The sequence below is a fragment of the Salminus brasiliensis genome, chromosome 24, assembly GCF_030463535.1.
Source record: "Salminus brasiliensis chromosome 24, fSalBra1.hap2, whole genome shotgun sequence".
Lineage (NCBI taxonomy): Eukaryota > Metazoa > Chordata > Actinopteri > Characiformes > Bryconidae > Salminus > Salminus brasiliensis.
Window position 1 is genome coordinate 15,497,213 of NC_132901.1, and position 25,033 is coordinate 15,522,245.

The 25,033-nt window shown below is 40.9% G+C and overlaps 1 protein-coding gene across 4 annotated transcripts in view; it reads left to right on the forward strand.

The window, feature by feature from the left end:
• Positions 1-25,033, forward strand: part of LOC140547057 (glucosidase 2 subunit beta-like) — a 325,295-nt gene that overhangs the window by 25,722 nt on the left and 274,540 nt on the right. For all 4 annotated transcript variants that reach the window (XR_011978387.1, XR_011978386.1, XM_072670576.1 and 1 more), the window contains exons 7-8: positions 1,411-1,459; positions 10,456-10,513. Coding sequence is in view for 2 of the 4 variants with exons in the window: in XM_072670576.1 (XP_072526677.1) it covers positions 1,411-1,459; positions 10,456-10,513 (107 nt within the window). In the remaining 2 variants the exon portion in view is untranslated. The remainder of the gene's footprint in view (positions 1-1,410; positions 1,460-10,455; positions 10,514-25,033) is intronic.

Consider the following 25,033-nt stretch of genomic DNA (forward strand, 5'->3'; position numbering starts at 1 on the left):
TTGCTTTTACTCTTCACTCTCGTGCTCTCTCTCTCTCTCTCTCTCTCTCTCTCGCTCGCTTGCTCGCTCGCTCTTTTTTTCCCTTCTATCTTCTCTCTTTTCTCTTTTTCTCTTTAAGGTACTCTTACTCTCAATATGTTTCTCATCCCTCTTTCTTTTTCTATATCCTTTCTCTTACACTCTCTCTCTTTTTATTCTCTCTTTAATCCTCTCTCTCTTTCGTTTCCCCACTTTTTCTCCTTTTTCTGTCCCCCTTCTTCTCTTCTTTCTGTCTCACTTAAATGTTCTCTCTATTTCTCTCATCTCTGTCTTTTCTCTCTCTTTCTCTTCCCCACTCTTTCTCTTTTAATTCTCTCTTTAATCCTCTCTCTCTTTCATTTTCCTCTTAGTTTGTTCCTGTCTGTCTTACCTTTTTTCCATCTTTTTCTGTCCCCCTTCTTTTCTTTCTCTCACTTCAAATGATCTGTTTTTCTCATCTCTATCTTTTCTTTCTCTTTCTTGCTCTTCTCTCTCTCCCTAAATATCTCTCTACTCTTTTTCAAACCCTCTCTCGCCCCTCTCTTCCTCATCTCACTTTTTCTTTCCCTCTTTCTCCACATTTCCTTTACTGCTCTCTATGCTCTCCTCTCCTTCTCTGTCCCTCTCTCTCTCTCCCTCCCCCTCTTGGTTTTCTTTATCTTTTTTTGACTATTGTTCCTTTCTCTTTTTACGTTTCCCCTTTCTCTTCATCTCTCTCTCTCTCTCTCTCTCTCTCTCTCTCTCTCTCTCTCCCTCTCCCTCTCCCTCTCTCTCTGCGTCCAGCGCTCTGTTTGTCACACAAAAACACAAGCACAACCAAAATTGTAATATGACTAATGAAAGGGGAAATCTGGCCACTAATTAGCCAGTCATAATTAACTTGATGCTAATTGAGGCCACCGACTCCGAGGGAAAAGAAAAGCACCTCAGTTGTTTGATCAGATAATTGTGAGAAATGAAAAAGCCGTCATTTCAAATGCACCGAAGCTATTGTTGACTTCAGCATGCTGAAGTAGGGCTTATTACAGGGCATTTGGTGGTTCTGTCATTTCTCTTCTGGTTGTGTGTCCGTTTGAGCTACAGTAGAATTAATGGCACCCTTGGTACAGATCCCTGGTACAAAGCCTGAGCACTTTTCATTTGTTATTTATTAGCCTGAGCTTCCACTGAGAATGTTCAATTAGGTCAGACTGAAAGGAGGGTGGTTTTATATCATTTGTATTAATATATGTATATAATGACAAATGAAAAGGGTTTGCTGGAATATATATATATCTCTCCACCAAACATGTTTCAGTCTTGCTGTATCAATAGTTCTGTAAATGAAACTATATAAAATATACCTTTTATCTTTTTTTGAATTACCTTTCTTTCCTCTTTCTCTTTTCTAAGGTGTTGAAGGTCAAGGTGAAAGGCCTGGACAAGCACCACATGGTGGCAGGTAAATGATCGCCATTGACTAATGTTTCCCCAGAGAAAAAGCAGTATATACACAATATTTTAGGGTGTATATTATTCATATGACAACATTTATCAATACATTTAATTTATTAATGGGTTTTATAGCCCGACTACAAAGACCATGTTTACATGTTTGCAAACAATACAACAGCCTGAACCACCTAATTAAAAACTAGATTTGGCTCGCAATAGATGTCAAAAATGCTCTTATTCAAAGTGATTTACATTAGTTACACAGTAGGGCTGTGCATTAGCAACAACCTGGCGATATGATACGCATCACATTACAGGGTTAGGATTCAAAAAACTGTGATATATTGCGATACTGTGCGTAAAATTATGTAATTACATTTTTTTATGAACGTCTAGGGAAACATACTATACAAATACACCATCATAAGCATACAAGCTGAGTAAGGATAATCCCATGGCTAGAATTACAATCAGGTGCAGCACATCAGCCTCAGATGTTTAGCGCATGGTTGGAGATGGTTCTGGAGGAGCCTGTCTTATTCAAACCTCAGACATTTGGTTTGGTTTGCTCTTGATTGGTAAAGTGAGTGATATCACTATGGCCAGATCCAAAGAGCTTTCTGGGGCCTTCAGAAAGAAGGTTGTAGTTAACTTAGTTATCTTGTATTAACAAGATCTCAGGCTGTCCTGATGTGAAAGTATCCTCACATTTTTTCGTTATAAGAAAATCACATTCCCGTTAACTACTTTAGGACATTTCTTTGGTTGTATGTGTTTAGATAGATTACCTCCATACTTCAGTCTTGTTCAAGTAAAGATCAAATGTCCTGATGTTTAAATATGTTAAAAAAGACAACTTTGTGGGCAGTGGTGGCTCAGCAGTTAGAGCGCCAGACTGTTGATAACAGGGTTGTGGGTTAGATTCCCAGGCTCGGCAAGCTGCCACTGTTGGGCCCTTGAGCAAGGCCCTTTACCCTCTCTGTTCTCCGGGCGCTCCGAGTTGGCTGCCCACCGCTTTGGGTGGGTGTGTGCTCACTGCCCCTAGTTCACTAGGGTGTGTGTGTGTGTTCACTACCACAGAGGGTTAAATGCGGAGGACACATTTCGCTGTACATAGTACAGTGACAAATACGTGCACCTTTACCTTTACATTCTCATTAGGGGCTCACATGGATGGAATGTGGGCTAGGTGGGACCCAGGTGGGCATGGGCTTTGAGTGGATTGAGTGATCGAGTCCAGTGCTGGGCTTCCTATATGGGCCCCATTGTCACAGCCCACCATAATCTCACATGGATCCCATCTAGTCCCTGTCTGCGTTGTACAGTCCAGATGGGGCCCATGTTTAACTTGTCCTGATCTCAAGTGTAAAAGTACTGCTTTCAAAACTACTTAAATTAGACAAGTAAAAGTAATGCAAGGAAAACAAAGGCCAAAAGCTTAGACCGCTCCACAGGCACCTATAGTGCACTACCCCACCTCCCCAAATAAACATTTTTGCCAAGCCATAATGACTATAATGTTATATTATTGAATATTGAATGTGCTTGTGGTGAGGCTCAGGTTGATGCTCTACAGGAGGACAAAACTTTATACATACTAAACATATTAAAAGAAAATTATATAAAAATTATATTAAATAAATACAAAATATACACAAAATACAGAATATACAAAGACAGGAGGGATCTGTAGAAATTCTCTGATATGTACATTTATGAGACAGGTATAGTCTGAGAGAGAGTGGAGCTAAATATAAATATGTATGTTCGTCTATTCCTGTTGTATAAAGTGAATTAGTGATGTTGTCCATAGCAGTGATATATAGAGTATTAATAATAAAGTGTCCGAGTGCAGTGGTATTGGTGAAAGGTTCACAGCTTGTTCAGGAACCTGATGGCTTGTGGATAGAAACTGTTCATTAGCCGGTTTGTTCTGGCCTGGGTTACCTGTTTGAGCTGCATTTATTTATTGAAAATGAATGCATTTTAATAATATCAAATATATTAAAGGAGCATCTATATGCACCACTGAGCATTAACATGTGTTTCATGGAGGGGAAAATATGATGAGTAGCTGCCTATAAGTATTGTTATGGTGTAAAAAGTCAAAGGCATGTGATCAATAACCTTTATTGGAATGTAAATGTGGGGCTTAGTCGGGACACTTTTCACTCCAGATCTTTTGCTATGTCTGCTATGTCCTTGCTGGAGTGTGACGTGACGTGCCGGTGCGATGGATCGCTTACAAACCAATAGGGTGTCAGAATGGTATGAATGGGAAGTTTCTGGACAGTTTTTTTTTTTGGAATAATGACAAGCTGAAATGAAATAAGAGTAACGAGGCTATTTTAAAAATGTAAGATGTAAGAAAGTACAGATAATTGCATGAAAATGTAAGAAGTAGAAGTAAAAAGTATTTAAAAAGAATTACTTTATTAATTATAAAGAATAGAGAACCAAAATTCCTACTTAAGTAAAGTAACAATTATATTATATATCATATTTTATATTAATATTTGTACTACATTACTTGACACTTCTGATTCAGACCATTTGATGAGTTGATGAGTTTCTTTTTTAACCTAATGTCATCTGGTACTGGGATTTCTACAAAATATGGTGCTATTTAGTTTGATTAGTATCTCTCACTAAGCCGTTTATACTCACATTCTCTCTCTCTCTCTCTCTCTCTCTCTCTCTCTTTCTGTCTTTTGCTCTCTCTCTTGTTAAATAGTTGCATTTGGCTCTAGAGCTTGTATCGACAGAAACGGATCTGGGAGCTGCTTTATTGTCTGACGCTCATACTGTACCGATCAGCTCCAGCTTTGTGTCGTGTTGATTTATCAAACACCAAAACTGGACCCAAACTCTGAAAGCACTTTTTTCCCCCCATCCAGTGGCTCGCTCTTCAGCCTCATGCTGCTTTTCTTTAGCAGTCAGCGCAGCACGGCTTTGATTCATGAGCTTTAAATGGGTTGCGTTAGCGATTAGCTTTACTGTCCACCCACCTATAGCCTCTCTCTCTGTCTCTCTCTGCGCTCTGAATGTCATTTTTTAAAAGAGAAGAATGTCTTTTCTCTCCTCTCTGAGCACCATCCTTCAGCTTCCTTTCACAGTCAAAAGACAATTTATCGCCCTGTTTACATCCCATAATTTATGGCTCAGAAAGCTATTCTCAGACTTGAGTGTGTGTGTGTGTGTGTGTGTGTGTGTGTGTGTGTGTAAGGGGAAAGGGGGTTGCATTGCCAGATTCTGCTTTCTAAGGAGATATTTAAATTTTGTCCAGACTTGCAAAACAGGACGGCCGACAGCACACAGAGAATCAATAGAGTTCAAACTGAAAGAGAGGGAGAGAGAGGTAGAGCTAGAGAGAGAGAGAGAAAATGGAAAAGGGAGAGAGAAAAAGGGAGAACGGCTGGAACTGGAGTAAGTGAGGGAAAAAAAGAAGGGGAGATAAAAGGACTGAGGAAAGACAGTAGGAAAGAGAAAGAAATAAGAGAAAGAGGGAAAGAGAAATATAATGAGATTTGTGAGAAAGGGAAGAGAGAGAGCAAAAAGGAAATGGGTGCGAAAGAAAGGAGGAAAGGAAAGAGAGACAGAGATCAAGACTGGAAATGGGTGAGAAAGAGAAGAGAGAGAGAGAGCAGGATTGAAAATAGATGAGAAAGGGAAGAGAGAGAGAGCAGGATTAGAAATAGATGAGAAAGGGAAGAGAGAGAGAGCAGGATTAGAAATAGATGAGAAAGGGAAGAGAGAGAGAGCAGTATTGGAAATGGGTGAGAAAGAGAAAAGAGAGAGAGCAGGATTGGAAATGGGTGAGAAAGGGAAGAGAGAGAGAGCAGGATTGGAAATGGCTGGAAAAGAGAAGAGAGAGAGAGAACAGGATGGAAAATAGATGAGAAAGGGAAGAGAGAGAGAGCAGGATTGAAAATGGGTGAGAAAGAGAAGAGAGAGAGAGAGCAGGATTGGAAATGGGTGAGAAAGAGAAGAGAGAGAGAGAGCAGGATTGGAAATTTGTGAGAAAGAGAAGAGAGAGAGAGAGAGCAGGATTGGAAATGGGTGAGAAAGAGAAGAGAGAGAGCAGGATTGGAAATGGGTGAGAAAGAGAAGAGAGAGAGCAGGATCTTTTTTTTGCTTGTGGTTTGACCATGCCTATGTTACTTAATTATTTTTTACAATTTACCTCTTCCAAAAATGATACTCAGAGCTCCATTGGAAAGTTGATACATTGCCAAAATAAGGCACAAAAAGACGTGTTGCTTTGGAATTTGTTGCTTTAGAACATACAGTGAATGATGTCTGCGTTTATCAAGCACATGTTCGCCCACAGCCTGTGCTTCATCATTATCGTGTCCTTTCTGTGCAGACAAGACCAGCAGTGTTCATCATATCCAGCTCTATCTTTATTTTTGTGTTGCAATAAATGGCATTGATTCTCTCGAGAGTTGTGTTATTTTGAGAATAGTCGTAGCCTGTGCTGTGTTCCACTCTGTCTTTGTTTATTCATATAGTATAGAATGGTGTGCAAACTCTGCAAAGAACTGTCGCGAAGTGTGTTAGCATTTTATAAGCTGTGTAGTGTAAGCCTGGCATTGCCTCAAGGGGGTGCTAGAGGACCAAAAGGGTTCAAGGGCAGCTGCAACTATCCTGCAGGAGACGTTATTTGTACACGGTGCAGTTCACTGTCCACAACAAAGGTGCTGAATAAGCTGCTTTGACATTCAGCACCTTGGACAGTGTCACAAATCTGACTTTACCACTGTTTTGGTGGCGTAGAATCCAGATACCAGCGCTCTGACTAAAGACATATTTGCATTTGTGTCTCCTCCCACCATTCTGGGTGTGTCTTCCCCTTTCACTAACCATCATTCTGTTGTTGGTCCCCCTAGGCTACATCATGGCTGTTCATATGTATTCTATATTTTAGTGTAATTGCTTGGACTCAGTGTTGATGGTTGTAAGAACAAGTTACCACTTTTACCACAGGCTAGTGTCCACTCATGCTTCATTGAAGGGTTAAACCATCACCTTTTGTGACGATATTAAATGTTTTAATAAAAAAAAAACATAAAGAAGCTGATTTAGTTAACTGAACATACTGTCCTAACTATTTACATTTACATTTATATCATTTAGCTGACGCTCTTATCCAAAGCGACTTACAAGGTAACTTGTATTACAGCGGTGGGCCAATGCAGTGTTAGGAGTCTTGCCCAAGGCCTCTTATTGGTGTAGCACAGGACAGTCACCCTGATGGGCACTCGAACCCCGGTCTCCCACAAGGTTTAATAGCTCCCTGGCAGGTAGTGGTTACGCCACACAATTATAGTAAGAGTTATTTAAACTCTTTGAAGGTGTTACAATTAACACACAACAGAGGTTTTCTTTTAACTGTCGGCAACATGGAATCAGTACTAGGTGAGTGTTCAAATAACACTATTCAGAGTTTCTCCTGTAACACTAGCAGAGTAACGAGAGCAACACTAAAACAGAGTTGATAGATTTAATACTGGCGATTTTGCTGTGTAGCTACTGAACATTAAGCCTTGGTTGTGAACCAAAACTGAACCAAAGTTATTCAGTGCCCTGCCAGACTTCAGTGCCCTGCCAAAATTACGGGGGTTTCTACTCTTGAGAGTATAACAGTAATAGTGTAAAATTATATTATATAATTAATTATAAATTATATAACATTAGTATAACACTGATATCTAAAATGAAGTTCTAGTAAAAGTACTATCCTGAAGAAATGTTTCATTACGTTAATATCTAGAATTAAGTTCTACTAGAATTAGTATCTGGAAAGGAGTTCTAATATTAATATCTATAAAGGAGTTCTAATAAAATTAATGTCTAGAATTAAGTTCTAGTAGAGTTAGTATCCCGAATAGAGTTCCAGTATTTATATGTATGAGGGTGTTCTAATAACATTAATCTCTAAAATTAATTTCTAGTAGAACTAGTATCTTTGAAGGAGTTCTGATTACATTAATATGTAGAATTAATTTGTAATAGAACTAGTATTCAGTTCCAGCATTGATATCCAGAATGAAGTTCTAATAACATTAAAATCCAGAATTGTGTTTAAATCACATTAATATATAAGAAAATTTAAGTAGCATTAATACTCTGAATGAAGTTCTTATACCATTAATATCAGAATTCTAATAAGATTCTAATAAGATTAAAATCCAGAACGAAGTTGTAATATATTCAGAATCTCTAGGATGAAAACTTAGAAAATAGTTCTTATTACTATATTAAAAAAAGACATTATATTGTTTTATTTTATAGTATTTAAAGTATTTGTTTTTCTTAAAATATGGAAAATATCTAGTAAAACTTTGATCCATCTTCAACTGGATAAAGTTATGTTATAGTTTTTTTGCAAACTTTCTGTTGACAAAGTGGATCAGTGAACAGAGACATAAAGCACTGGAGGACCCATGATTTAAACCAAAGGTAGACAAACAACTGAAAAATACATGACAGGGAACAGGGACGAACACAAAGAGCGAACTGTCAGATTAAATAAATGAGCCAAACCAAGAGACAAACAATGCTGTACAAGGAACCAAGGAAAACAAAGGCCTATAGATACATACGCACTCATACAACACACAGCTGGGGCCATTGATTACAGGGCTGTGTTGCAAAAAAAAACACGGGGGGGCGGAGCCAGGGAGGAGCAGAAGACACCACTTTGGGGCAGAGAGAGAAAGAGACACAACATGACCAGGAGTACTGTGACTATAATGATAAGAAATTGTGTTATTATTGCAATTCAAATGTCAACTCTCATAAACAGAAATACATCCCAGTGTACTTCTAAAAGGACAAAAGTATTGGGACGCTTGCTTATTTATTGTTTCTCCTGAAATCCAAGGTCTTAAAAAAGTTATTATCTATAAGCTTCTGTCTCTGCTGTCCATGGATGGTTTCTACTAAATTATGGAGCATTGCTGTGAGGATTTGATTGTATTCAGTGACTAGCGTTAGTGTGGTCAGGATGTTGGATGATTACCACCCCACCTCATTCCCAATTTCCCAATTCATCCCATTAATAATTGGATTGGCACCGACCATCATTCCAGTGAACACGGTTCCCCTGCTCCACTGCTAAATGCTGGGGGGGAGTTATACCCCACTAGCCTATGTCTGGCAGTAGGCATGGTGCAACTGGGTTTATGTTTATCTGGTTTAGAGAGTCATATACTATAGGTAATTCTTCTCTACAGGGACTAGATAAGCTTTATGTGTGCATTTGCACATCTGTGTCAGCTATGGGTGCAACTTTGCACCATCAGGCGCCTGCAACTCATCCAGAATGCAGCGGCACGGGTCGTCTTCAATGTTCCTAAATTTAGCCATGTCTCTCCACTGCTGCGTTCTCTTCACTGGCTTCCTGTAGCTGCTTCCCGCATCAGATTCAAAACCCTGACACTGGTCTACAAAGCCACGAACGGACCAGCCCCTTCATACTTGATGGCAATGGTCAAAAGCCGATCCGCACCAAGAGCCCTTCGAGCTTCAAGTACGGTTCGGCTCGACCCGCCATCCCTCAAAATCCACGGAAGACAAGCATCCAGACTTTTTTCTGTCCTGGCACCAAAGTGGTGAAACGAACTTCCCCTGGGTGTCCGAACAGCAGAGTCGCTCGCTGTCTTCAAACGCAGACTAAAGACCCTCCTTTTCTGAGAGTACTTGGACGAATAGCAGAGTGGTCTCCTTACTGACTTGTGCTTAGTAATGTCTAAGGCTTAGAGGTATCTTTGAACTATTAGTCTATTCTAACTAGCTGATGTTTTTCTTGGGTAAATAGCAAAGCACTTTTGTAAGTTGCTCTGGATAAGAGCGTCTGCTAAATGCCTTAAATGTAAACTAGCTGAATGCATTCGTTACAAGGGGTGTCCACAGACATTTGGACATCTTAGCCTTAAAGGTGTAGCAACGTAAATGGCCTGTTTAATTCTAAGGATTGAACAGAGATTAGTGAGGATGGTTACATAAGCTAAATAAGCAGTGTTTTAAATTAAGCTGTTATGTTGTTTTATATATTCAGAAGGTGCAACAGCTTTTTGCATTCATAACGACGTCCTTTTGCCCTCCATCACTGTCATACCATAGAAAAATGCATTAAAATCTCTTTATTCCCCAATGTCATTATTATGGCTAATTGCCCTGATGGGAATGATGAATCTATTATAATTACATTTCTCCACACATTGCATTTGTGTCATATTGTATTACGTCGTGATCTGTGATTGCAGGAGAATGAAGGGTATAATGGTTTTGAAAAGAAAAAGATTTCAAATGCGGGTCTGATTCTTATGCTAATCTAAATACTTCCCTCTTTCAAAGGAATAAAGACAGGAGTCTTTAGAATAGGACAAGAACATTAATTTAGAAAAAATTTGGATTAGACAAGGTCAAACACAGCAGGAAAAAGGGGGAAAGGGTGTGTGGTGTCTCTTTTTAGATTATGAAATAAAACAGCGCTCATATTTAGCCCTTGAGGCCTGGCCTACATAAAGATTTCTTCAATTTTTACATTTTTTTTCCCAAGAATCCGCTCTGCAGACAGATCTAGACAAATCTAGACTAAACTCAGAGGTTGCCCAACATGAAAAAAGACAACTGACACATTCGGGTTATTCAGTTAGCTTTCTAAACCGGCAATGTTCTGCTTTTTAACCCCCAGTATTCACAAGATATGCTGGCAGGCCTGCCTTCAGTGCTTCACTCTTATAATGAGAATTTATTGCATCGTGGCATTAGTTTGTGTGTTTCTGAGTAGTTACAGCATAATAAGCTTAGGGATGTGAACATATGGAAAGTTTAAGGGATTCAAGAACTAATCAGCAAAAATATGATATACTTAACAAATATATTTTCAGTAGAACCCTTGTTTCAGACTTACAGTAGGTTTAGGATGTGTGTACTCGTTAAAAATAGAAATAATAGACGACCATAACAGCACATCTGTTTTTGCATCTGTTTCAGACCAAGAGTGGATCAAGGCAGTGTTTTCCACAGCAGAGAGAAGGAGGGGAAAGCAGAGGTGAGTGATATTCCATCTAAACAAACGACACTGTACTGTCAATCCTGATACTTGATGTTCACTTTAAACACCATCATTGTCCACCGAACGCCATCATTCCTCACAGAACGCCATCATTCCTCACCGAACGCCATCATTCTCCATCATACACCATCATTTTCCACCAAACATCATCAATTGTATCATCATTCTCCACCATACACCAACATTCTCCACCATACACCATCATTATATACCATACACCACCATTCTCCACAAAACATAATCATTCTCCACCGTACATCATCATTCTCCACCATACACCATCATTCTCCATCAAATATAATCAGTCTCCACCATACACCATCATTCTCCACAAAACATAATCATTCTCCTCTAAACACCATCATTCTCCACCATACACCGTCTTTCTCCACCATACACCATTATTCTCCACCATACACCATCATTCTCCACAAAACATAATCATTCTCCACCATACACCATCATTCTCCACCATACACCATCATTCTCCACAAAACATAATCATTCTCCTCTAAACACCATTATTCTCCACCATACACCGTCATTCTCCACCATACACCATCATTTTCCACCATACACCACCATTCTCCACCAAACAATCATTCTCCACCATACACCATCATTCTCCACCCAACATAATCATTCTCCACCATACACCATCATTCTCCACCATACACCATCATTCTCCACCCAACATAATCATTCTCCACCATACACCATCATTCTCCACAAAACACCAACAATCTTATCATAAATCTCCACAAACACCAACGTTCTCCCACAAACACCAACACTGACCACTGGAAACACCAACATACTCCACCATACACCATCATTCTTCATAAAACACCATGATTTTCCAGCAAGCACCAGCATTCTCCACAAAACACCAGCATTCTCCACAAAACACCATCATTCTCCACCATACACCATCATTCTCCACAAAACATAATCATTCTCCTCTAAACACCATCATTCTCCACCATACACCGTCATTCTTCACCATACACCATTATTCTCCAAAATACACCATCATTTTCCACCATACGCCACCATTCTCCACCAAACATAGTCATTCTCCACCATACACCATCATTCTTCATAAAACACCATGATTTTCCAACAAGCACCAGCATTAACTGCTAAAAACCTTCATTCTCGATACCATACACCGCCATTCTCCACCAACCACCAACAATCTTATCATAATTTTCCTCCATACACCATCATTCTCCACCAAACATAATCATTCTCCACCATACACCATCATTCTACACCAAACATAATCGTTCTCCACCATACACAATCATACTCCACCATACACCATAATTCTCCACCAAACATAATCATTCTCCATCATACACCATCATTTTCCAACAAGCACCTGCATTAACTGCTAAAACACCTTCATCCTCCACCTACCAAGATTATTGTCCATCAAACATGATCTTTCTTCTTGCCAACAACATGCTGACTACTGTGTTTCTGGTTGAGCACTTGTATAAGAAGATGCATTTGTTGAGGCTGCACAGGCTGTACTTAGTTGGTTTCAAGCCTCAGGTTTAGCAGAGAATAAGGAAAGGAAGCTCCATCTCCGGGTCAGATAGCTTCATTAGCATTCTGCTGGTGCACTCAGCTCACATGCATAGCACCTCCATTTGGATTCAGAGCGTGACAGGTGCAGTTTAGACAAATGGTTTTCCTTAGAGTGGTGAGAATGTGTGTGTGTGTGTTTCTCACTAAGAAAGACTGTGTGTGTGTGAAAGACACCAAGAGAATGAGTTTATATATATGTGTGTGTGTGTGTGTGTGTGTGTGTGTGTGTGTGTGTGTGTGTGTGTAAGAACAAGACCATCTGTTCCACTTTCAACTGTGTCTCTCACATCAAAAACTCCAAAAAGTCTCTGTGTAAACAAAATAGCTCCTCTGTGTGCCTGTGAGGGTTTTGCTATTGACCTGAGACCGATCTCACTTGGGCAGAGGGATAATCTACAGAATGCTGATTTTGATGGAAGGAACTGATCCCAGACCAGCTCAATTGTCTTCTATTTCTATTTCTACTGATCTGCAGAGCCCTTGGTGTTGCCAGCACCTCTTCTTCTAAGCTACAGTGTCCTTTGAATGTAATTGAACGGCATAGCCAGTTCTGTTGTTTATGTCCTGAGATTCACATCTGGATGTGTTACTGAGAACAACTGGAAACACATTTATGTTTCTGGAAATGTGTTTGTTGTTTGAACCCACCAATTTGTCCATTGAGCAAACGTATTGGAACCTGTGACTGCCTGAGGTGTTTTTTAGCTGCCAGAAGAGTTCAAAAGCCTGGCTGTGAAAAGGTATAAACAAACCTGAAGATCAGAGAGTTGTCTATGTAAAAGAAAGCCATTTTTAAGAAAAGATAAATAATGAGTTAGTGAGATGTTATACAACCATTGGACAACAATTTGGAACGTCCTGATGAAGAACACAACAGGTCAGTAATGCCAATTGATAACAGAAGCATTGTGAAAGCTGTGAGGAGAAACCCTAAAACCGCAGTCAGTTACATCACCAACAACCCTCACAGGCCATAGGGTATCACAGTCCGTAATCCAGTGTTTAAAGACAACTTCAGGAGCAGACATATGGAGGACACACCTCAAGCTGCAAACCACTGCTCAGCAATAAGAGTGTAGTGATGAGCATTTTATGGACTGATGAGACCAAGATTAACCTTCACCAAAGTGATGGAAAGGTCAAAGTGTGGAGAAAGTAAGGACCCGACTGCTTCTGGAATCAATTCCCTAATCTTTATTAATGATGTAAGTTGTGGTGGTAGCAGCAGAAGCCTGGAGAAACATTCCGTCTGACAGTTTATGTCTGAAATGCATCCAGCCTAATCAGGAGGACCTTCATCATGCAATAAGATAATGGCCCCGAAACACAACAGAGTGGCCAATAGACTGGCCAAGTCACCAGATGCATTCTACCTCCTGAAGTTGCAACTGAGGGGAGAACCCCTGTCCCAAGATCAGAATTTCAGATACTCTGATATTGTCAGAGTATTACCTGATGATATCAGAATCTTGACACTTTATTAATCTTTTGATCTCAAACACAAATGTCTTCAGTGTATAGCAAAATATACAGTGTATAGCAGTGTATTCTTTACTGAACTTTGCTATGATTGAACCATGCAAATTATTTTACACCATCACCACCTTCACCTATATATATATATATATATCACCTAAATATATCTCCATCAAACACAATTATTCTCCATCAAACATCCTTATTCTCCAACAAGCACTCTGATTCTCTGCCAAACACCATCATTCTCCACTAAACATTCTCCTATCATCTATCATTCTTCCCCAAACACCATCATTTTCACCAAATGCTATGATTCTTCACAATACACCATCATTCTTAACCAAGAGACACCATCAGTCTCTGCCAAACGCTATCACTCTTTACCAAACACATTTTTCTTTAACAAGCACCATGATTCATTATCAAACACTCTACCAAACACTATTGTTCTCTGCCAAACTCTGATTCTTCACCAATCCTCATTCTCTGCCAAACACCATCTTTCTTTAACTAACTCCTTAATTATATCAAGCATTATTCTCCAACAAACTCCATTCTCTACCAAACACCATCATTCTCCATCAGACAGTCATTCTCCATCAGACACCATCATTCTCCACAAGACACCATCATTCTCCACCAAACGCCATCATTCTCCACCAAACACCATCATCCTCCAACAAGCACTATAATTCTCTGCCAAGCACTCTACCAAACGCCTTCATTCTCCACCAAACACCAGCATTCTCCATCAAACACCATCATTCTCCACCACACACCATCATTCTCCACAAGACACCATCATTCTCCAACAAACGCCATCATTCTCCACCAAACACCATCATTCTCCAACAAGCACTATAATTCTCTGCCAATCACTCTACCAAATGCCATCATTCTCCATCAAACACCATCATGCTCCATCAAACACCATCATTCTCCATCAAACACCATCATTCTCCACCAAACACCATCATTCTCCAATCAAACTCCATGATCCTACCAAACGCCATCATTCTCCACCAAACACCAGCATTCTCCATCAAACACCATCATTCTCCATTAAACACTAGCATTCTCCATCAAACACCATCATTCTCCACCATACACCAGCATTCTCCATTAAACACCATCATTCTCCATCAAACACTATCATTCTCCACTAAACGCCATCATTCTCCATCAAACACCAACATTGTCATTTTCCATCCAGCACTGTGATTCTCTATCAAACACCGTCCTTCTCTGCAAACAACATCATTTACTTCAATAACTATCATTCTCCACCTAATACAATTATTCTCCACCTCCTAGGAGTCATAATATTAATCTACAGCTTACATGATGTGTCACGTAAGGCCCAGGAAGGTGTAGTGGTACCGGGTCAGCTGTGTACATCAGAGATGGGGATTTTAACCGGCATGTCAGTGTTCCCATTTTCCATGACCTCAGACCTGACCAGATGTCTAATGCTTCTCAATCAATGGATTACCTGACAGTTCATCTGAGATCTCACCACTCTGCTAATCCTGTGAGTGATAAACATGCTAATACTCATAACAACAAGCAAATAATGACTTTTGTCAACCACCAAGAACAAAGAGCTGAATAGCAATGAATTCTGATGAGTTTTTTTTTTTTTGCTGGTTTTAGCGACAGAGTATATGAATATGCATGAGCATGCAAATGCACACTTAGCCGTAATCAAAACAAACGATGATCAAGCTTTGCGCTTTACGTCGGTCGCCACTGATTGTGGTTAACGAGCAATTTACATAAGCAACGATGCTAATGACCACAACAAGAAGTGGCTGGTGGGAGATTACGGGGGTATACATATGGAAAACTGCTGAACTAATAACAGCTCACGCAAGGGGTTGAGTTGTGGAGGGGAAAGTGCAGCACGCAGAGACGTCGGCACATGTTCTCCCATGTTATCTCGTAAACAAACAAGCACTTTTTTTCTTTAAATGCACAGAGCATTTACACTACTGCAGTAACCTGGTTCAGGTAACTGTTGACTGCAGTTGATAAGAGTTTCAAGCAACACTCCACCCAGCACACCTCTACTTTTACAATGAAGCTGCACATGCTCAGTTGCTGGCATGCAAAAAATACAAAAATGAACTGTTCTTTAATGTGTAAATATGAAGTATGTGACATTTACAACCCTGTTATTTTGTCTCAGAATGAAGGCAGATTATTGGCTGATTTACGGCACCGCTGAACGCTTGCAGAACCTGCATATAGTAGGGTAGAGGCTTTATTTATATACGTAAGTGCACCAAACACACCCAAAATACTACTACTCTGAACCTGAGTCTGTAGTATGAGTCTCTGTGGTGGCTCTCACGCCATAGCCGAGATGCTAACGTCCTCTCTACTGGCTCTCACATATGTGTTTCCTTTTTATCCCAGTTTTGGTACTCCCAATTTACCCACCCATTTGTAGCTCCCCCTAGCACAGAAACCAGGAGAGTAAGGACTTAACACATTCTCACTACTTAGCCAGGAGGCTAGCGTCCTCTCTTTCGTGCTGGCAAGAGCTGTGCTTTCCCAACAAGCTGCAGTTGTCCATAATCAGGCTCCCAGCATGAAATGGCAGGCCTACATTGTGACTTTACCTACCTAATGTTACCTTGCTAATTTACATTTAGCAGACGCTCTTATCCAGAGCGACTTACAAAGTGCTTTGCTATTTACCCAAAAAACCTCAGCTAGTTAGAATAGACTAATAGATACCTCTAAGCTTTAGACATTACTGGACACAAGTCAATAAGGTGACCATAGTACTCTATTCGTCCAAGTACTCTCGGAAGAGGTGGGTCTTCAGTTTGCGTTTGAAGATAGTGAGCGACTCTGCCGTTCAGACACCCAGTGGAAGTTCGTTCCACCACTTTGGTACAGGACAGAAAAAAGCCTGGACGCTTGTCTTCAGTGGATTTTGAGGGATGGCGGGTCGAGCCGGGCCGTACTTGAAGCTCGAAGGGCTCTTGGTGCGGATCGGCTTTTGACCATTGCCATCAAGTACGGAGGGGCTGGTCTGTTCTTGGCTTTGTAGACCAGTGTCAGGGTTTTGAATCTGATGCGGGCAGCAGCTACAGGAAGCCATGTTACCTAGCAAAGCATTTCAAATGATGTGAAATTATTATCTATATCAAATTATTATCTTCATTTTTAGATCTTCATGGCCCTAAAACCCTCCACAAGTGTATTACGATCAAATACCATAATATACGGTTAAAGAGAGGAACGTCATGGAGCGTAATTAGCTTTAGCTAGGTTAGCATTAGCAAACTATTGCTACAATTTCCGCTGCTAAGCAAACCAATGTTACCAGCCCGTAGAGCAGAAATGGAGCAACACCCCCATCCCTTTTCATCCTCTCAGTTCTCGATGGTCTCTCCTTCATCTACCGCCCACCATCCATCTCGCCAATGTTTACATGTGTCTTCACCCTCGCCTGATCTCAGGAGTTTCTGTTCAGCGTTTGTCTGTCAGATCTTTTCCTTCTTGGCTGTTTGTCAGCCGTCTCTCCTTGACTGTGCGTGTAGTACAATACGTAGATAGCTAGCAAGTGCCAGATACACAGTCTCCCATGCCCCTTCGAAAGCCCCCTGTTACTGATTGCTGAGTGTTGCATGGCTCAAGCCGAGGCACTATGTTTGTTTCCCATTTACAGAGCCTGGGCTGAGTAGGAACACCGGACTTTTTACTAGCCTGCAGACAGACCAGATAGCGAGGCTACAAATGGTTCTTGAAGGGGTGCCAAAAAAGTTTTGCACACATTCAGGTGCTCCTGGCCTGATTGTAATGTGGGAATTTCCATAACACCCTAGCACAATATTCTTTACTGAACCTTTCCTAACAAATACCATCCTTGCGGATCAGACACCATAATTCTCCACCATGCTAAATTATTCTACACCTCCTTCACCTAAATCTATCAGTCTCCATCAAACACAATTATTCTCCATCAAACATCCTTATTCTCCAACAAGCACTCTGATTCTCTACCAAACACCACCATGTTCTGCCAAACACCATCATTCTCCACTAAACATTCTCCAACATATGCTGTCTATCATTCTTCCCCAACCACCATAGTTCTTTGCCAAACGCCATCATTCTCCACCAAATGCTATGATTCTTCACCATATTTTCCATTCTTACCATCACCATTCTTGAAGGGGTGCCATAGAAGAACCACTATTGGTTCCAAAAAAGTGCAATTTGTACCATTTTACCATGGTACAATTTATACCAACAAGGTTTGTGCACACATTCAGGTGCTCCTGGCCTGATTGTAATGTGGGAATTTCCATAACACCCAAGCACAATATTCTTTACTGAACTTTTCCTAACAAATACCATCCTTGCGGATCAGGCACCATAATTCTCCACCATGCTAAATTATTCTACACCATCACCACCTTCACCTAAATCTATCAGTCTCCATCAAACACAATTATTCTCCATCAAACATCCTTATTCTCCAACAAACACTCTGATTCTCTACCAAACACCACCATGTTCTGCCTAACACCAACATTCTCCAACATGTGCTGTCTATCATTCTTCCCCAAACACCATCATTTTTCACCAAACACCATAGTTCTTTGCCACATGCTATCATTTTTAACCAAACACTATCATTCTCCACCAAATGCTATGATTCTTCACCATATTTTCCATTCTCACCATCACCATTCTTGAAGGGGTGCCATAGAAGAACCACTATTGGTTCCAAAAAAGGGCAATTTTTCTTCACTTAATGTAGAGATAATGTGTGAAGGTAAAGAACGTTTACATCAAGTAAAGGTTCCTTACACTCACACGCCACCAAACATGCTTCTTCTTTGACACAAGAACCATTTGTAGCCCCTTTCATTTTTAAGAGTCTGTAAAACCTACTTTAAGATTTCACAGATTTTTTAGTGAAAAGGAAATTGCTACGTTGACTGCAGATGATTGACACTAGGCTTGAAGCTCTACTTTGCTTCTTTTTTTTTTTTTTAACATCCTGCCTTCTGATCAGATGGCATAGGATGAATCTGAGCTTTCAGAAGAGGATCTGATTGCGGTTCTTTTCTATTTTTAGCCCACTTGTCCACAGTGATTGCTAGTGGGTACTTGTAGCTGCTGGCGCTAACAAAAATGACTACTGTCAGAAATACATTTCAGCGTTTCTCAGACTGCATGTCTAATACAAACCTGGCTGAGGTCACCATGCAGTAGGTGTTTTATCTCTTTTTCTTTCTGCAAATACAGTCTGTACCACTAACCACCGACTACTTCTATGGGTCTGAGTGACATTATTTTAAATTGGGTTGTGTGTGTATGAGCGGGAGAATGAGAGAGAGGGGAGAGAGAGAGAGAACTGGGCAATTGTAAAGAGAAAAGTTGCTCAGAAAAAGCATTTGGAAAAAAAAAAAATTGGTCCAATTGGGCGTGAAATAGCCAGAGTAGATGATTTGTTGTTGTTGTTATTGTCTTTTGAAATGGATTGGGTTTAAAAGAGGAAACTTCGTCCTGAGAGTGTTAGCTGGCTGGGAAAAGATCACAAATAAGCCCCAAAAATGGGGAAATTAAGGCAGAACCTATGTTCTCCTTTCAAAAAGCTCTCTCTCTCTCTCCGCCTCCCTCTCTCTTTTTTGTGATGTCGATGATAAATTCAGTTTCCACTCGAACGGTTAAGTTAATGCAGGAACAGAAAAGTTTCAGATAAAACATTTTCCAAATCACAGAAAACATCCTTCTCAGTCAGCGAAGTCAGGCTTCAGCTAAATGAACTGCCTTTCTTTACTGTTAAGACTTTCTGAGAGTTGGTGTCTAGGATTTTTCTGTTCTAATAATAATTTTCTTTCCTGTGGAAGTCAGTGCCCATAATGCACCAGCTCATACCAAGCTCCATCATTCTCCACTAGTACCGTTATTCCTCACCAGAACTCACCATCAACACCTTTTTACTTAAACAACATAGTTTTTACCTAAACATCAGCATTTTCCTTCTAACACCATTATTCTCTTCCAAATACAAACATTCTCCACTGGACACCATCATTGTCCAACAAACATCATCATCCTCCTCCAGCAAACACCATCATTTCCCACCAAACACCAAACTTCGCCACCAAACTCTGTACGTTTTCAGCAGATGATGATAATGAGGATGATTTCTCCCCGAACAACATCGTTTTCCATCAAACACTATCACTCTGCAGCAAACACTATCCTTCTCTTTATTAAACATCAATATTCCACCAAATACCATCATTCTCCACCAATCACCCTCATTCTCCACCAATCATTATTGTCTACTAAATGCCACACTCATCATTCTCCACAAAAACAATGTATTTTTCACCACCATATTTTGTTCATCAGACATGATCATTCTTCCCAAACATCATCATTTTCCATCAAACCCCACCATTCTCCACCAAACACTATCATATTTCAACAAACATTATCATTCTTCCCCAAAGACCACCATTTTCCATCAAGCACCATCACTCACCATCAAACATCATTCTCTACCAAACACCATAATTCACAATTTGTCTCCACCAAGCACCATATTTGTCCACCATAATTTTCCACCAAAAAATATATTCAATAAACATTTCATCAGATGTTTTTATACTTTCTCAAACACCATCAATTTCCTTTAACATCACTTGCCAGCACACTGTTATTCTCTTTTAAACACCATTCTCTACCAAACACCATCATTCTCCAAGGATCACCAATATTCTTCACCAAACACCGGAATTCCCCATCTAATGCCACCATTCTCCAAAGACCATGCTCATTTTCCACCAGACGACACATTCTCTACCAAACATCATCATTCTCCACCAAACACCATAATTCTCCAAGGATCACCATCATTCTCCAGGGATCATCATAATTTTCCACCAAACACCATCATTTTTCATCAGGCGCAAACATTTTTTTAAACACCATAATTTTACATTGAACACCTTTACTCTCCAGCAAACACTATTATTGACGCATTGTCCTCCAAACACCATCATTCCCCAAGGATCACCATCATTGTCCTTCAAACACCATAATTTCCCACCAAACACAATCATTCTCCACTAAAAACCATCCCTCTACAATGATCACCATCATTGTCCTCCAAACACCATCCTTCTCCACCAAACATCATCATTCTCCAAGGATCACCATCATTGTCCTCCAAACACCATCATTCCCAAGGATCACCATCATTGTCCTCCAAATACCGTCCTTCTCCACCAAACAACATCCTTCTCCAATGATCACCATCATTGTCCTCCAAACATTATCATTCCAAAGATCACCATCATTGTCCTGCAAACACCATCATTCCCAAGGATCACCATCATTGTCCTCCAAATACCATCCTTCTCCACCAAACAACATCCTTCTCCAAGGATCACCATCATTGTCCTCCAAATACCATCCTTCTCCACCAAACAACATCCTTCTCCAATGATCACCATCATTGTCCTCCAAACATTATCATTCCAAAGAACACCATCATTGTCCTCCAAACACCATCCTTCTCCAATGATCACCATCATTGTCCTCCAAACACCATCCTTCTCCACCAAACACCATCCTTCTCCAATGATCACCATCATTGTCCTCCAAATACCATCCTTCTCCACCAAACGCCATCATTCTCCAAGAATCACCGTCATTGTCCTCCAAACACCATCATTCTCCACCAAACACCATCATTCTCCAGCAAACACCATACTTTTTCAACAGATGTAATCATTTTCCACCAAACACCATCTTTTTACACTGAACACCATTACTCTTCAGCAAACACTATTATTGACACAATCATTGTCCTCCATTCTCCAAGGATCACTATTATTCTCCACAAAACACTATCATTCTCCAAGGATCTCTATCTTTCCCCTCCAAACACCAGAACTCTCAGTCATGCTGCGCCAAACACCATAATTTTCCACCAAACACCATCATTCTTCCTCAGACACCATCATACCTCATCAAACATCATTCTCCACCAAAAACTGTAATTTTCCACAAACCGCCATCATTCCCCACCAGACGTCTGCCAACAAAGCCAATGGTTGTGGGAGTGTGGCAGGCTACAAACAGCTACACACATGTAGGGCACATCAATCCAGTGCTGGAGTTAGTTGGCGTTTGTAGGAGGATTTTAGGTCAGTGAGCTTTAGATGCAGTTTACCTCCTAAAAAGTGTAGTCGAGCTCTCTGTGACACTGGCTTCTCTACAATCCAAGATAAATGAGAGAAGGGCCGTGACCAGCAACACGCAATAACGCTAATGTCTGCAGAAACAGAACCATAGCTGTGAGAATTTCATCTGTGTGTTTGGCCAAAGGGACTGTACTTCCAATACGTATGTATATTTGTCTTTGTGTGTGTGTGTGTGTGTGTGTGTGTGTGTGTGTGTGTGTGTGTGTGTGTGTGTGTGTGTGTGTGTTTTTTGTCTGTATCCACTGATTACCAGTAGGTGGCAGCAGATTACTAGTGGTGTAATGAAAGTGGAGTCACATTCACACATCACTTCACTCCCCCCTCCATGTTTCTTTGTGTCTCTCTCTCTCTCTCTCTCTCTCTCTCTCTCTATCTCTCTCTCTGCTGTGTGTATTTTTTGGTGTAGTTGTTGAATCAGTGGTGGCGTCCCTGCAGTGCTGCGTCTTACATAAGTGTCCAGCCAAGTCGTGCTACATCAAACACCCGAACACACGCACACACACACACATGTTTTTTTCTAATTGTGTGTGTCCTTGGACAGTTGATTGCTTTGTCATGTTGTGACTTGACTCAGAAATAGGAGCTTAGGACTCTCTCTCCCTCTATCTCTCTCTCTCTCTCTCTCTCTCTCTCTTTTTGTGTGCCTCTCTCACTCTCTCACCCTCTCTCTTTTTGTTTAACCCTCTCACCCTTCCACCTCTCTCTCTCTCTCTCTCTCTCTCTCTCTCTCTCTCTCTTTCCTTTTCATTAGCCCTCTCAATGTCCATTTCTCTCTCTCTCTCTCTCTCTCTCTCTCTCTCTCTCTCTCTCTCTCTCTTTAATTTTCATTAGCCCTATTCATGACCATTTCTCTCTCTTCCTCTCTCTCTCTCTCTCTCTCTCTCTCTCTCTCTCTCTCTCTCTCTCTCTCTTTGTGTGCCTCTCTCGCTCTCTCACGCTCTCTCTTTTTGTTAAACCCTCTCACCCTTCCACCTCTCTCTCTCTCTCTCTCTCTCTCTCTCTCTCTCTCTTTCCTTTTCATTAGCCCTCTCAATGTCCATTTCTCTCTCTCTCTCTCTCTCTCTCTCTCTCTCTCTCTCTCTCTCTCTCTCTTCTGTGTGTCTCCCCGTCTCCCTTCTCCCCACACCAAGCACACCACCCCAAGTACCAGGCTTTACTGACATGTAATGGGCAGGTTACTATAAATAATTGTATACTGTGGTGTGAAATACCGGGATATCTGCTACTCTAACTGGAAAGTATTTAAATGGCATGCTGTTGACATCTTGTCTTTTGCATTTACATGTATATAATCTTTTCTATCATTATAATCTGTATAATAATATTTATTTAATATTTATTTATTTTTTTCTTTGTCCAAGTCTGTGCTGATCTGTGTATCTGAGCATCAACCCATCACAGCGGATCAGGAACTTGAGATTCTCTCATCCGTTCAGTATCAGCTAAATAATAATTATTGAGAACAGTTACGAGGGTTGGGTTAGGTAGGTGGTCTCCACCTTTTTCGTGCTATTATACAGTTTCAAAATAATAAAGGAAATGACCAAATACAGGGGTCAGTTTGCTAAACCATCAGTCTGACCATTACAAATATTAAACTGCTCTGAATTAGGAGTGGGAAGCTGGTTAGCATTAGCTCAGATAGCAGGATAACAGTCTGCTCACTGCAGTCTGCAAACTTTTAGGTGATAATGACTCAGATCGAGCGTGGTTGTGGATCTGTAGCCCCCTCCCTAAAGCTAGCCTATGCTTAACTAGCTCAGCTACAACTCCACTGAGTATCAGACAGCCAAGCTTAAGCAAGATTAAGTGCTGAGCTTCCGACATCAGCGATACTGTGTGTACGGGATACACTGGGATACACTGGTGTATAAAACCTCTGCTTTCAGTACTGTTGACGGTGTGGTGCGTCCACAAAGTCCTGGGTGCAAATGTTAAATCATCTGTTAAAAGCCTCAGTCTACCACGTTCTTCCTGAAGAGACGCAGTCCTCTGACCTAAGCATCATAGGAGTTTCCAAACATCGGTGAAAAATGAAGAAGCTGTGCATGCTAGACAGCTCAGGAATATTCTAGAACTGGAGGCAGTCTGCAAAGACTAGTGTTCTTCTCTGATCACCTTCTCTGATCTCCCTCCATCCTTCCCCCTCTCTCTGTCCTGCTCCAGTCATATCTCTTAGCCAAGGCTCGTCTCTGTTTCCTCTGTGTTTTAGCCGGAGAGCTTATATAATTCCACACGGTCCATCTGAAGGCCTTCAGAGAGGCGCACACTGACCCTCGACCAGCTCCCACTGCTTTCACATTCAACCTCTGCGTGTGTCGTTTTTTTGTTTTTGTTGTTTTTGTTGTTTTTTTACAGCCGTGTGTGTGTGTGTGTGTGTGTGTGTGTGTGTGAGAGGTTGCCCTCAGACACGCTCATCTCCACCAATCCTGCTGTCTAGTCAACCCCTCCATCCATGGCCTGGTAATGGAAGAAATGGAAGGATGAAGTGGATGTGTTGAGAGAGTAATGTATCTGTCAGAAGAGTGTGTGTGTGCCGTGTGTGTATGTGTGTGTATGTGCGTGTGTCTGTGTATGTGTGTGAAAAGATGGGGGTGAGAGATGCTCTCTCTAAATGTGTGTGTATGTGGTTTATTATAGCCTGGTGGAAGAGCTGTCCATGCCTTTAATCTAAGCCTATGTCTTTAGAGAAAGTTCCCCCCCCCCCCCCCCCGTCTCTCTCTCTCTCTCTCTCTCTCTCTCTCTCTATCTCTCTCTCTATCCTTTCTCTCTCTCTGTCGCACTCTCTCTCTCATTCTGTATTTCCCTTTCTTTCTCTCTCTCTCTCTCTCATTCTGTATCTCCTCTCTCTCTCTCTCTCTCATTCTGTATCTCCTCTCTCTCTCTCTCTCATTCTGTATCTCCTCTCTCTCTCTCTCTCTCTCTCATTCTGTATTTCCTTTCTTTCTCTCTCTCTCTCTCTCTCTCTCTCTCTCATTCTGTATCTCCTCTCTCTCTCTCATTCTGTATCTCCTCTCTCTCTCATTCTGTATTTTCTCACTCTCTCTCTCTCTCTCTCTCTCTCTCTCATTCTGTATCTCATCTCTCTCTCTCTCATTCTGTATCTCCTCTCTCTCTCCTTCTGTATCTCCTCTCTCTCTCTCTCTCTCATTCTGTATCTCCTCTCTCTCTCTCA